The sequence below is a fragment of the Antechinus flavipes genome, chromosome 3 (genome assembly GCF_016432865.1).
Source record: "Antechinus flavipes isolate AdamAnt ecotype Samford, QLD, Australia chromosome 3, AdamAnt_v2, whole genome shotgun sequence".
Lineage (NCBI taxonomy): Eukaryota > Metazoa > Chordata > Mammalia > Dasyuromorphia > Dasyuridae > Antechinus > Antechinus flavipes.
Window position 1 is genome coordinate 482,239,310 of NC_067400.1, and position 14,941 is coordinate 482,254,250.

A 14,941-nucleotide genomic window follows, 5' to 3' on the forward strand; every position below is an offset into this window, starting at 1 on the left:
CTAGTTCATCTTTGGTTACAAATTTCTTTCTCCTTCACAAGTCTGAGAGGTAAACTATCCTATGTTCCTCTAATTTATTTTCATCCTGTTCTTTATGTCTAAATCATGGACCCATTTTGATCTTATCTTGGTATACAGTGTTAAGTGTAGGTCCATGCCTAATTTCTGCCATACTAATTTCCAGTTTTCCCAGCAGTTTTTGTCAAATAATGAATTCCTATCACAAAAGTTGAGATCTTTGGGTTTGTCCAACACTAGATTGCTACAGTTTGACTATTTCGTCTTGTGAACCTAACCTATTCCACTGATCAGTAATCTATTCCTTAGCCAATAAATGGTTTTGGTGACTGCTGCTTAATAATATAGGTTTAGATCAGGTACAGCTTGGCCACCTTCATTTGATTTTTTTTTTCATTAATTCCCTTGAGATTCTCGACCTTTTATTGTTCCATTTGAATTTTATTGTTATTTTTTCTAGATCATTAAAATATTTTCTTGGAAGTCTAATTGGTATAGCACTAAATAAATAAATCAGTGTAAAGAGTATTGTTATCTTTATTGTATTCGCTCGGCCTATCCAAGAGCACTTAATATTTTTCCAATTATTTAAGTCTGACTTTATTTGTATGGAAAGTTTTTTGTAATTTTGCTCATATAATTCCTGACTTTCCTTTGGTAAATAGATTCCCAAATATTTTATGCTGTCAACAGTTATTTTGAACGGAATTTCTCTTTGTATCTCTTGCTGTTGGATTTTGTTGGTGATGTATAAAAATGCTAAAGATTTATGGGGATTTATTTTGTATCCTGCATGGAAGTTTCTTTAAAGAAAATGATAATAATTTTTAAATTGTGTCTCCTGGATCTCTTTTCCAGTTGGCTATTTTTCCAAACAGGTATTTTATATTTTCTTCCATTTTTTTCATTCTTTTTCGTCTATTTGACTGATTTTTGATGTTTCTGAGTCATTAGCTTTAATTTGCACCATTCTAATTTTTAATATGTAATTTTCTTCAAGTAGCTTTTTATCCCTTTTATTCTATACTATGCTTTTTACCTTATTGTTTTTCTTTCTCCCCTCCCCCCCCCCCACCAGAAGGCTACAAGTAGATATATTTTACATACATGTGGATGTCTCTGATTATACCCACATCTATGTAAGACTGTATTATACTTGTTTATCCCTATTTCTTTGAAGATGGATGACACCTACCTTCATAAGTCATAGTCTTTCCATATTTTTCTACCTTCATGAACTTATCATTTCCTATATCATAGCAATATTCCAAGCCTATACTATTTAATATTTTAAGGTATTTTAAAAACTGCTGAATAATATGGCTGATATATAGTTTCCCCACTTTTCTTTTTTCATTACATTTATTTTAACTTTAACTTTGAGATTATAATTATTATTCCTGTTTTTAAAAAATATAATAAATTATATTCTTGATCTTTATTTTGTGTTTCTGGGCTCTTTTTCGTCTCTCTCCTGGCTTCTTTAGATTATTTCCACATACTACCTTTTCCTACTATGACTTAACCTATTCCCTTTTCCAATTATCTTTATGCTCTTCCTCTTTTCCTCTTGCCCTCTTTCTTCTATCTGAATTTACATATATATGTGTATATATATATATATATATATATATACATATATATATACACACATACATACATATATATGCAGACACACGCATATATATATATGCAGACACACGCATATATATATATATATATATATACACATATATATATATATATATATATATATATATATATATATGTACTTCTCTCTTTATTCATTTCCCATTAATCTACATATTTCCCCCTTATCCTATTTCATCACTCTCATTTCTTTATAAATTTAGAAGACTTTTATTCCTTTCTAAATTTTTGTTCTTTCTTTAACTTCAATCTGATATGAAGAGTTCCCTCTAAAAATCCCTTACTTATTCTCTTTCCCTTTCTACCCTTTTACCCTCTTATATCTTTCTGAATTTGGAAGATTTTTATATACTCCCAGATATATATGTATTGTTCCCTCTTGAATCCATCATCATAATAGTAGGGTTCCAGAACTACCAATTCTTCCCTATCTAATTCTTCTGTGTCATTTCTTTTTCTTGCACTTGATTTATATAAAATAATTATTCTTTTTGCTATTACCTACCTAATTTTACTTTTTAGAACCACAACATATCAGCTCTATTTCAATCTTTTTTTCAAATTAACCAGTTATTAATGGCAATATTAGAAATATAGTTTACAATATAGTTTACCCTTATTGACTTTCTTGTAATTATTACTTGATGTTTACCTTTTATTTCTCTTGGATCTTGTATGTCAAATTTTCGGTTAAGTTCTGATCTTTTTGCAACAAAACCCTGAAAGTCTCCCAATTCATTGAATATCTTTTTTTTTTTTTCATTCAGGATTATGCTTAATTTTGTTGGGTATTATATATTTGGTTACAACTCTGTTTTTTTTGTTCCTCAACATATAAATGCATGCTCAAGTTATTTTTCAAAAAAAAAAAAGTTATTATCACAGATTTTGGAAGGAAACAACATAGAAGATAGACCAATAGGCTTCATATTCTTGAGCTCAAAGTAATTAAAGATAGCAACTATAACCATGAAATTAAAAGATGTTTGCTCCTTGGAAAGACAGCAATGACAAATCTGGATAACATATTAAAAAGGAAATTTTTTGCAATATACTCACAAAGAGCCATACAGTCAAAGCTGTGTTTTTCCATTAGGAATCTAAAGCTATAAGAGTTGGAATATACAGAAAGCTGAGTGCCAGAGAATTAGCATTTTTGATCGTGCTGATGGAAATGAATTCTGAGAGTATTTTGGAGAGCAAGGCTATCAAATGAGTCAGTACTGGAATGAATTAATTCAGGCTATTCACTGGAAAGTCAAACACTGAAGCTGAAGCTTAAATACTTTGGTTACAAAATGAGAAGATGGGACTCACTGGAAAAGACCCTGATGTTGTGAAAGATTGAATGTACAAGGAAAAGGGGATAGTAGAGGATGATATAGCTAGATAGTATCTTGGAAGCAATGAACATGAACTGAGACTAATTTCAAGAGATAGTGGAGGGTAGAAAGGCTTGATTTCCTTGGTCTATGGAATTACTAAAACTGAGCTATGACTGAATGACTGAATAACAGCAACAACAACAGTCACAATATCATCTCTCATAGATGTAAGGTAAAGGGGGATTGTGTAAAAATCACTTTAGACAATAAACAATTGCCCCTCTGAGACTGAAAGTTAAAGAAATTCGGAGTCTTCAATACTGCTGTACAGAAGTCTTATGTCAATGATATCTAGAGTTTATGATGCATAGGTTTATCCTACTAGATGATATGATGGCTTGAGGACAGAGATGGAGGTTTATTTCTTCTTTATATCATCCCAGCAGGAAGCTAACTATAATGCACATATAAAATACTAACTAAATAATTATTGGATTAATTAAGCAACTGCATATTTGAATATAATATGGCAAATCTGAAAAAAAAAAACCCTTAAAACAATCCAGGTCCGTTGAATAAAATGTCAAAGATTATTTCTAGCTGTAAAGATACTAAAGTAAATATTCTTTACATTTCCATTGTCACCAACATTTCTTCTTTTTTTGGTAAAAGGTTTTGACATGTTTTGGAGGCAGTAAGATTTAGTGTAAATATTCATCCCTAAATAATGAAATATAATATAAAATAAAATAATGAAATATAAAACTGATATTCAGTAGTGGTATAATCATGGTCTCCTAAAAATTCATTTTCCTTGTCCCTAAAATGAAGACAATAATGCTTGCAACATCAACTTTAGATTGTTACAAGGGATGGTAAAAGATATAATCTAGTCTGACATAATCCAGCAAGCATTTGGCAAGCAACTATTCTAAGCAAGATAGAATATTTTAATAATTTCCACAGATAAATTTGTAAATGTCTTATTACTAAACAAAACTAAGCTATTTTATTTGGGGCTTGTTTTTGCTTGTTTGTTTGTTTGCAAGGCATTTGAGGTTAAGTGACTTGTCCAGGGTCACACAGCTAATAAGTATTAAATGTCTGAGGCCAGATTTAAACTCAGGTTCTCTTAACTCCAAGGTTTGTATTCTATTCATTGCACAATGTAGCTGCTCCTGAGGGTTGTTATTAAAACAATTAGTTCATCATTAAAAAAAAAAATCTTATCTCCAGTAAAGTCTTAATAGAAAATTTCCCTAAGCATTTAGACTAACACACATGAACTTATCCAGGAACAGGAAAGAAAATTCAGATGTATACTAGCATAAGGACATTAGAGTTTTGTATGAGGTGTTGACGTTCAGGAGGCTTATCTTTTTGTAGCAAAGCCTTCTTTGCATAGATAAAAAGTTAATGAAACCAAAGGGTATCTCAGTTACCACAGCTCTCTAGTAGGGCTCACTTAAAGGCATAAAGTTCTTCAAATATAATGCTTGGACAGAAAATCCATAAATTAGACATTGAGGATCAGCAAAAATAAATACAAGAGAAATCAACAATTAAGAAAGTGCATTCTAAATATTTTTAACCTAGCCTAAGCTATATTGCTTATGCATTCTACACAGTGCATTCTACAATTCTCTTTCATTATAAATAAATCCTTTTGATCCTAAATCCTTTTTGTTATATTATTTTTATTTTTTGGTATTCATTGAAATCTGATATTCTACTAAACACATTTTTATGGGCACCTTTTTTCAAGGCTATATGTGCTTTTTTACATACCTTTTTAACCATAGAACCAAGAAGAAAAGTTGCCTATCTTTGCTTAACCTTGCTGTCTTCAGACTTTTACTTAATCCCTCCCAATTACCAACCTAAACAATATCAATCCTTATTATCAGCTATGGAACTCTAATTCACTTTATCTCTTTTCCAATAAGTTTAGTTACTAATTCTAATACTTCTTTTTTACCCCTTCTGTGAGCCATCAGACCTGTCAGATCCTCAACTTTCTCAATTACTATAAGACTTGAATTCAGACTACTTCAACCATGAGGAATGATTATTCTTTTAACAACTGCACCAAACCTTCAAATAGTCAATTCAAATAAATTGGCCCCACATAACAGATTTCTCAGGAAAGTACTGGCATCAAATTCTGAGAAAATAAAGGGCATATATAAAAGGCAAAAATTAGGAACTAACAGAAAACAATAATGACTTCTTTCCAGAAAAGGGGAATCCCTTGTGAGATGAGTTCCTGTGGAAGCCTCTGTGTATAATTAATAAGGTCCCCGTTCTTTAACAACTATAAAACCCTTAAGGTACATCATCAAGAGCTTTGTAGACATGAGTAAATGCTATTTCCTTACCTATAACTGAAGAGGAAATTCTATATAATGTCACAATTAGACATGATCATCTTCAGATCAAATCAACATCTAGAACATTTTAGAATTCTATATTCTCATTTTCATCATCACTAAAAAGGATTCAAAGTCTCTGTGCTATAACCATTGTAATTTTCATAGAAAACATTAGTCTGCTATGAGCTGGTGAATGAAGAGGATTTAAGATTTAAGATCATAGAAGGTATTTGATTAATTTGATTGTATTCTTCATTCTAGTAAAAAAGATGCATAGAAATTCAGGAACTTGCAAGAGAAAGAATATGTCCACATTATGTTTTACCCATAACTCAATTGCACAGAGCAAAAGACTGGGTTCACCTGGTTTAAAAAATATAAAGAGAATCTGGAGATATGAGTAATTCCCTCTCAGAACTAAAAAATATATAGAATTTGAGAGTTGGAAGGGAATTTTCATGTAGTTCAAATCCTACTCGACAACTCTATCCAAATATTCAGTAAAGTAATAGTTTATCCAGTCTACTTGAAGAAAAAAAAACTCACTATCTACCAAATAAAACCATTTTTTTTTGGAAGAAAAATACTTGTAAGGGATTTTATCCTCATATCAAGGCTAAATTTGCTTCTGAACACGTTTAATGTGATTTAGAAGTAACAGTCTTTAAAGTATTTGGAAATAATTATTATGCCCAACTGTTTCTTTCCTTCTCCATGCTAAGTTTTCACAAGTCATTCAACTTATCTTCATATGGCATGTTTGCAAGATCATTTATAACCTTCATTGTCCTTTTCTGAATATTATCTACTTTATCAGTGTCTTTCCTCAACTATGATAAACAGAACTGGTCCAGTAGTGGTTTGACCAAGGTAGAGTGTAATAGGACTATTACTTACTTATTTTTTGACAGTAAGCCTCTCTCCAATGAAACAAAGATTACTTTAGTGTTGTTTTTTTTTTTTTTTTTTGGCTGGCATTATGGATGCTTAGTTATATTAAATTTGTGGCCTACTGAATCCCCTGAGCTTTATCAAACACGCTTTAAACATTTCCATATAATTTTTTGGAACTGATTCCTATAACTACAATGCAGGATTTACATTATTTCTATTACATTTTGTCACACTAGATTAAGCCTATTGTCCTAAAGTATTATGCATATTTTTGAATTGTATATTGGTCAAATTATTAGTTACTTATCTCTCCAACATTTGTGTCTAATGAAAATCATCAATGCTATCATCTAAATCATTGATCAATGTGTGATCAATAGCACAAAACGCTCCTAAATCCATAAAGAACTTTACTGAGTTCCACTTTTCAAGTTGAATTTAAATCTTTATCAACTACTCTTTGTGAGGTGTTCCACCAGTGTAATTCCACAAAACTGTACTTTTGTCCTGTTTGTGTTTTTCACAATATGGTTTATCAAATATTGTGCCAAAATTTAAGTGCAATAAGTGTAAATAATTTTTTTATTGACCAATACATCAATCTAATATTTTATTAAAAATGTTTTGAAACCTCAAGAACTCTCTCCAGGAGGAGAGCCAGATTTGTTAACAGCTAACAGCATTCTAATTATGTGCCCTTGGCAATGACTGAGTTCTTTGTGACATCTTTGCCTTACCTTCAAGAAGAAAATGGATGCAATAATTCCCAACTTGATAAACTCCAAAAGTAATTGGTTGGCACCTCCAAAGCCACTATTCTACAATAGTTTCACAAAGACCCAAAAGTTTTAATGAATTGCTGAGGCAAGTTGATTTAGTATTTTGTCTTTTACTTTATATAAATATGTTGTGTGAACTTAAGCCACAATGTTCTTTAAAATTTTTATATATGCAATACATGCCTAATATTTTGCATATACTTTATTTTGTTAGTAAACACTCTTGAAATTAAATAGTTGTATGGATCAAAATTACTACCGCATATAGGAGAAAAGTCCAAGCATGGTACTTTCAAATAGTCTGGTTTACATGTCATATACCAGGAAGACGTATTCAGTTTATTATAGGAAAATAGGCAGAGATCAAAGAATCAGAAGAATTTATATTATATCTTTACTGTGGGGTGTATATGTTGGGCTTAAATGGGGCCACAGTGAGGTCTCACTCAAGACTTTTAACAATGAGAACTCTCATTTTCCCCTTCTTGTCAGCAGATTCTTGTGTCTTACTTTACATCAAAAAGAATGGAGAAAGAAAATTATTCACTAGTGACTGAATTCATTCTCAGAGGACTGACAGACCAGCCTGAGCTCCAGATGCCACTCTTCTTCCTGTTCCTAGGAATTTATGTAATCACTGTGGTGGGAAACCTGAGCATGATTATACTTATTGGATTGAGTTCTCATCTCCACAACCCCATGTATTGTTTCCTCTCTAGTTTGTCCTTCATTGATCTTTGCCAATCAACTGTCATCATTCCTAAAATGTTGTTGAACTTTGTGTCTGAGAAGAATACTATCTCCTACTCTGAATGTATGACACAGTTCTATTTTTTTGGGTTTTTTGCCATTTCTGAATGTCAAATGTTGGCTGTAATGGCATATGATCGCTATGTTGCTGTATGTCATCCTCTTCGTTATAATCTTATCATGTCCTATCAGGTGTGCTCATGGCTGGTGTGTGGGGTGTATATGTTGGGCTTCCTTGGGGCCACAGCTCATACAAGTTGTTTGATTAGAGCATTCTTCTGTAATGAAAATGTCATCAATCATTATTTCTGTGACCTTCTTCCACTCTTGAAGCTCTCTTGTTCTAGCACCTATGTTAATGAAGTAGTGACTCTGGCCTCCAATGCATTTAATATTTTTTTCCCAACCCTAACAATTATCTGCTCCTATGTTTTGATTATTGCTTGCATTTTAAAAATTCAGTCCACTGAAGGCAGATCAAAAACCTTCAGTACCTGCAGCTCCCATATTGCAGCAGTTGGTGTCTTCTTTGGCTCCCTTGCATTTATGTACTTAAAGCCATTTTCAGTCAAGTACATGGATCAAGGGAAAGTATCCTCAGTCTTTTACACAATACTTGTTCCCATGCTTAACCCTCTCATTTACAGTTTGAGAAATAAGGATGTCAAAATTGCTTTGAAGAAAGTGATAGAAAGATTAAAATTCTAGACCTAATTCTCATAATAAGTTATTGGCTTTATTAGATCCTGTCCAGACAAAAAGACAGAGAAAGAGAGAGGCGGGGAGAGAGGGAGAGAGAGAAAGGGAGGAAGAGAGAGAGAGAGAGAGAGAAGAAAGAAGAAGAAGGAGAAGGAGAAGGAGAAAGAGGAGGAGAAGGAGAAGGAGGAAGAGGAAGAGGAAGAGGAGGAGGAGGAGGAGGAAAAGGAAGAAAAGGAGGGAAGGAGGGAGGGAGGGAGAGAGAGAGAGAGAGAGAGAGAGAGAGAGAGAGATTATATCAAATTCAAAAGTTTTGTACAAACCAAAGCAGTACATCAAAAATTAAAAGGAAAGCAGAATGTTGGAAGAAATTTTTTTCATAGCATGTCTCTGATAAAGAACTCATTTCTGAAGTATATAGAGAATTGAGTCAAAATTATAAAAATACAAGTCATTTGCCAATTGATAAATGGCCAAAAGATATGAATAATTTTCAGACAAAGAAAGGAAAACTATCCACTCATATGAAAAATGTTCTAAATCAATATCAATTGAAAAATAAAAATGAAAATAATTCTAAGATACAACAAAAGAAAAATGATAAATGTTGGAAGTAATAAGGGAAATTGAGACAAAGTGCTTTGTTAATGGAGTTATGAACTGGTCCAACCTTTCTGGAGAGCAATTTAGAACTATTCCCAAAGGGTTATAGAGTTCTGTATACTATATGATCCGGCAATACCACTAACTGGATCTGTATCCCCAAAAAACATAAAAAAGAAAAAAGGATCTTTTGGGGCAACAATTTTTAAAGCAACTTTTTTTTTTTTTTGTGGTGGCAAAGAATGGGAAAATAAGGGGACATCCATCAATTGGAGAATGATTGAAAACATTGGGAAGTATAATTGTAATGGAATACTATAATGTAATACTACTACATTATAAGAAATGATGAACAGAATGATTTCAGAAATACATGGAAGGACTTATATGAACTGTTATAAAGTGAGAACAGAATTAGAACTTTACACAACAATATTGTAACAGTTATCAACTGTATTAGCTATTCTCAGCAATACGATGATCCAAGACAATTCCAAAAAATGCATGAGGAAAAAATGCTATTCACTTCCCAAAAAAGAATTGATGGAGCCTCAATGCATTTTTTTCATGAATTAGTTTGGGGGGCGGGGGCTGTCCATATTTTCTTTCCCAACCTGACTAATATGGAAATACATTTTGCAGGATTGAACATGTATAATCTATAACAAATTGCTTTCTATTTCAGGGAATAAAGTGGGAAGGAAGGCTGGAGTGAATTTGAAGCAAAAATCTAAAAATAATTAATGTTAAGAGGTGTTTTAGATGCATTTGAGAAAAATAAAATATTCAAAAAAGTAATCTGTGTTAATACCTCATAAACACACAGATAAAAGATTATAACTCTTCTCAATTTTCCTATTTCTATTCATCTATCCTTCTAGTGAAGTTGATTGACTATGGATTTACCTTTGACTTTCAACTCCAACATCCAACCAGTTGCTAAATCTTGTTGTTTCTATTGTAATATGGTAATATCATAGGGTAGGCACAATGAAACATTTGGGCCCTGCCAACTTCAGGATACATTATTTGTTTTGGCTGGGGCAATTCCCAGGGAAAGCAGAAATTACTGTTTATTTTTGGGAACACATTCACTTGAAACTTTAATAACTTGGTATTTTAGATGATGTGGTAAACCCTGGGTCACTCTTGGTCCTACTACAATAGATAGGAATAAGTAGGTGTTGACTTATTCTAAAAGGAACAATGACATTTGCTCTGACTCCCTGTCTCCTGAATTTGGGTCATAAAACTATCATCACTTCTCCTAGCTATTGTTTATAAAGCATTTTAAACTTTTTAAAGTCTCTGGAATATCATCATGAGGGCCTGTGTCATCTCTCCCACCTCCATTTTTAGTAGTTATGATGGAATTTTTAAACACAAATTCTATGCCTTCAGTCTCTTGATGTCGTGTGTGTGTGTGTGTGTGTGTGTGTGTGTGTGTGTGTGTGTGTGTCCATAGGGAAAGAATTCAAGAAAAGAAGTTGCTTCATCTCTTTTGAAACCAATACTTGTTAAAAATTAAATGTTGCTAATGACCAGAAGAGAGAAAGCATCTTTAAAGGAAGAAGCTAATATTATTATTAGCCTCTTTGAATAAGAGACAATAATGATGAATTGTTTAATTTCATTTGCTTTAGAATCTTTACTTTCTGTTAAAAATAAAGGCCTAAGCTTCTGAACTCACCAATTCAGTATATCAGTTTTTCTTCATTTAATTATATGACTTGGGATAAATCATTTAACCAATCTAAGCAGCAATACATTAATCTTTAAGTAGAGGATAAAATTCCTTGTTCTAATTTTTCCATGGGTTCTTATAAGACTTTTGTGAGGTGTAATATATGAATGTACTTTTTTAAAAGTATAAATTTATACAAATATGTCTTATTATCAGATTTTATTTCAAATTTCATGTAGAAATTTCCAGGCCTATAGGATATATGAACAAAAGGTCTAACCATTTAGATATGCTGGAGAGTACAGCAGTGACCCCAAATTTCCCTAAAACATACTCTTACTCTGACCACCTATAGTAAAAATAATTACTGAACTCAATTGAGCTGCCTATGGATGGGGAAAGAACAGAAGAATTCTGGGAAATATTTGACAAACTCAAATGGAGAAAATGTATTGCACACACACAAATATTTTGAAGTTTAATCTGCTTTATGAACATTTTGTCCATTCCTTTTTAAAGTCTAGACAATCAACAAGGTAACAAATTGAGATCTGATCTACATTTACTGATTTTTGAGGTATAAGTGCTCACAGTGAAAGTTAAAGAAAGGGACTTCCATGTGGTTTCAGAGGATTTCTGTAAGAGTCAAATTTGATTTCTTTATAATTACATAGAGACTGGATTGAAGTTATAATTATGAATAACTATGAATAAGAATTATCTCCAGCTGTGTTCAGAATTCAAGCATTTCCTAGTAAAGAAATTAGCACACCTCAGACAAAAGCTCATTTGGATTTTCTTTGTTGGTGATATTTATGTTAAATGACAGGAACATATTATTGTATAACTCCTTAAAATTCACTCTGTCCAAAGCTACTTTAAATGAGATTACTTAATAATAGCTTAACTATATCAAGAAAGGGAGCCCACTGTATAATGAATAATATAATGACTCATGCACCAGGGCTATAAAGGTACTTTGTGGCTGTGACCACAGTGACTTATGACTTTCTCCATTCCTTATCCTTTATTTGCCTCAAAATCTTTGCTTTGTTGTTACCTATCTTTTCAGTGAGGGATATAGAATTTCCAGTGTTTCAATTTCACCTTGTCTACAGAGTGTAAAGGAACAATTCCATTTTAGTTCTAATCTAAGGTTCTCCCCAATAAAAGGGGAGAAGGAGGAGGAGATGAAGGAAAAAGGCACCCTGATTTCATACATGAATCAGATAAATCAAGCACAGAGAAAGTTTGTTTACATTTAGAAAAAGTCATGCTACACAACTAAGAATCAAAAAAAAAAATGACTATGCTTAGTTGAGAGGCTAATAATGAAGTCTCATTAGGACTTCTATAAAAAGGTAATTTGCCATGGCTGCTAATTAGTCATTTGTCATTTTCCCAATAATGTTTAGTAGGATCAATGTCTTTTTAACCAGTCTACCACTATTACTGCTGATGCAACTGTCCTGGTAACCAAGATATGTCTATTTAGTTTAGATAGAGGTAATAAATGTCTTTTGAAATCTCATAAGACCTTGTACCAAAGAAAAGAAGACACAAATGGAGGGAGACCCATTCCAGGCACTCTCTTGTCTTGGAGGCCAAGAACAGATTGATGAGATTAGATTCAGAGAAGTAAAATGATGAGATTAGGGTTCCTGGTGGTCAGGGAGTTAAATGATGAGGTTAGTGGCAGGTTTGAGATTCAGGGAACCAAATGAAGAGGTTTGGCTCCCCTAAATCCCCTTAAGATTGGCGCGAGGTAGGGAGTTGTAGGAACCCTGTTCTGGTGGCACAGAGGTCCTTCATAAAGGAATTTATGAACCCCAAAAGCTAGACTGATAAAAAGAGGTTTATTATCGGCATTGGGAAGTCAACCTTTGCTAAGATAAATAGAAAGGCTGAATTTCTTAGTGACAAAGTCCCGTTAGAGAAGGAAAGTTTCTAGTAGAGAAATCCTGACAGAGAGATAAAAAGTCTTGTTAGGGAAATAGGTGAAGATAAGGAGATGATAACACTGAAAGAAAATATTATTTCAGCAGGCAGAGGTTTCCTTGGCATAGCATGGCATGGCATGGCATGTCAGATCTTTTGCTAGGAGATGATTTAAAATTGGCCTTTTTTATAACGGAAACCTTAGCTACAAGCCAAGGCTCCTCCAGATGCGAGCTGGTGAGTGGAGTTTGAGCTGAAATTGAATGAGTGTTTCTCCGATTCAGTGGGGTTAGAATCTCTAACTCAGCCAGCCTCACCTAGATAACAGAATGAAGCTGTTTATCTTGTTTCCCTCTTCGGGGCCCCAAAGACACAGGGTTCAAGGAGAATCTCTCCTTCAAGGAGTTTTAGAGAGTTTCAGGGTCCATTAAGATTTGACTCTTACCATATAACTAACTCAGTACAGGCTTTTTATGTTTCATGACTGGCAGGAAGAAGAGTTCTGAATAGGCTGTGAATTGTCCCTTAAATATATACATGGAGTTCTAGTTCAGTAGTCAATTAAAAGACTTAATCATTACACAATATTAACCCTTTTATGCCCGATTCAACAATACCTGTCAGGCCTGTTCTAAATTGAGATGAGAAGGGGAAAGGACACACCATCAAGCATATCCAGAATGAAGCCAACCCCAAGATTTTGTGCAACTTATTGGCATGCCAAATCAACATGCTGTAAGAGGTAGTTTTCTGAGAATCCCACATGATTAATTCTAAGGAAAGTTTGGCATCATTGAACAAACTTTCTGTCCTTTAAAGGAACAATCTTTTTTTGATTAGCATAAACTCAGAGGAATTACCCTTATTTCTTGACTCAATTAGAGACCTCTCATGAATCCACAGAAAATGCAGCTTTTAAATGAATCTCCCAGGTCTTTTCCCTTCCCAGGTCTTTCCCATGCATTTAATTGGATTTCTTGAAGTGCTATTTCTGAGGACGAAAAAAATGCATTCACTATTTCTGCTTTTCTGCATTTGATTTTGAGGTTTTATGCCTAGTAAATAGTCAGTTTTTGTATAGATTCCATGAACTTCCAAGAAAAAATTATACTCCTTTCTGTCTTCATTCAAATTTCTCCAAAGATCTATCATGCCTAACTTTTCTAATATTCTCTTTAACTTCTTAACTTCTTTCTTATTTATTTTTGGTTTGATTTATCTAATTCTAAGAGAGCAAGTTTGAGATTCCCACTAGTATAGTTTTGCTGTCTATTTCTTCTTGCAGCTCTCTTAACTTCTCTTCTAAGAATCTGGATACTAAACTACTTGGTGCATACATGGTTAGTGTTGATATTGATTCATTATCTATGGTATCCTTTAGCAAGTGATAGTGTCTTTCCTATCTCTTTTAATTAGATCTATTTCTGCTTTTGCTTAATCTGAGATCAGAATCACTACTCCTGCTTTTTTTATTTTACCTGAGGCAATAGATTCTGCTCCAGTCTTTACCTTTATTTTGTACATATCACTCTGCTTTAAATGTATTTCTTATAAAGAATATATTGTAGGTTTCTGGCTTTTATTCCAGTATGCAATCCACTTCTGTTTTATGGGAGAGTTCATCCCATTTACATTCACAGTTAAAAGAACTAATTCTGTATTTCTATTTTAATTATGCCAAGTTATACTTTTCTCTTTCCTTTCCCCCTTCCAAAATTCTTTAATACTCCATTACAACTACGATTTCATGTGCATAGTTATCACTACTAAGAGGTAATTCATTCAAATTTTGCCATCCTGAATGAATCTTCTCCATGCCTTCTGATTAATTCACCACCAGGCATCCACCTGATGTTTTCTTGGAAACCTTGCTGTGGATCTCTTGATGTTTTATGGATAGCATGTATCCCATGGTTTCTCTATGTTATGATGTGACTGACTCACCTTTTTCCTTTATACAAGTGATATCAAACTCAAATAGAAATGGATCACCCTAGGCCATATATTAACAAAGAGAACACAAAGTAACATTATCTATGTTATATTTTATTTTTATTTATCTTGTTAAACATTTCTCAATTACATTTTGATCAAGTTCTGGCTAGAACTCTGATGGCTTTGCAATTTGGCATCCTAGAGATTGATAACTCTGCTTTACACCATTTCCCCATAATTTTAGATTTCTCTGTTGTTGATTAAGATATTTTTTGTCTAATATCCCACTAAATTATA

At 32.9% G+C, this 14,941-nt stretch overlaps 1 protein-coding gene across 1 annotated transcript; it reads left to right on the forward strand.

The window, feature by feature from the left end:
- The first annotated feature begins 7,557 nt into the window (after positions 1-7,557).
- Positions 7,558-8,496, forward strand: LOC127558051 (olfactory receptor 150-like). The gene has a single exon (XM_051991284.1). The coding sequence runs from the start codon at positions 7,564-7,566 to the stop codon at positions 8,494-8,496; it is 933 nt and encodes a 310-aa protein (XP_051847244.1). The 5' UTR covers positions 7,558-7,563.
- The last annotated feature ends 6,445 nt before the right edge of the window (positions 8,497-14,941 follow it).

Excerpts from the sequence above, each read along its gene's own strand:
- LOC127558051 (XM_051991284.1), top strand. The coding sequence starts at position 7,564 with ATGGAGAAAGAAAATTATTCACTAGTGACTGAATTCATTCTCAGAGGA.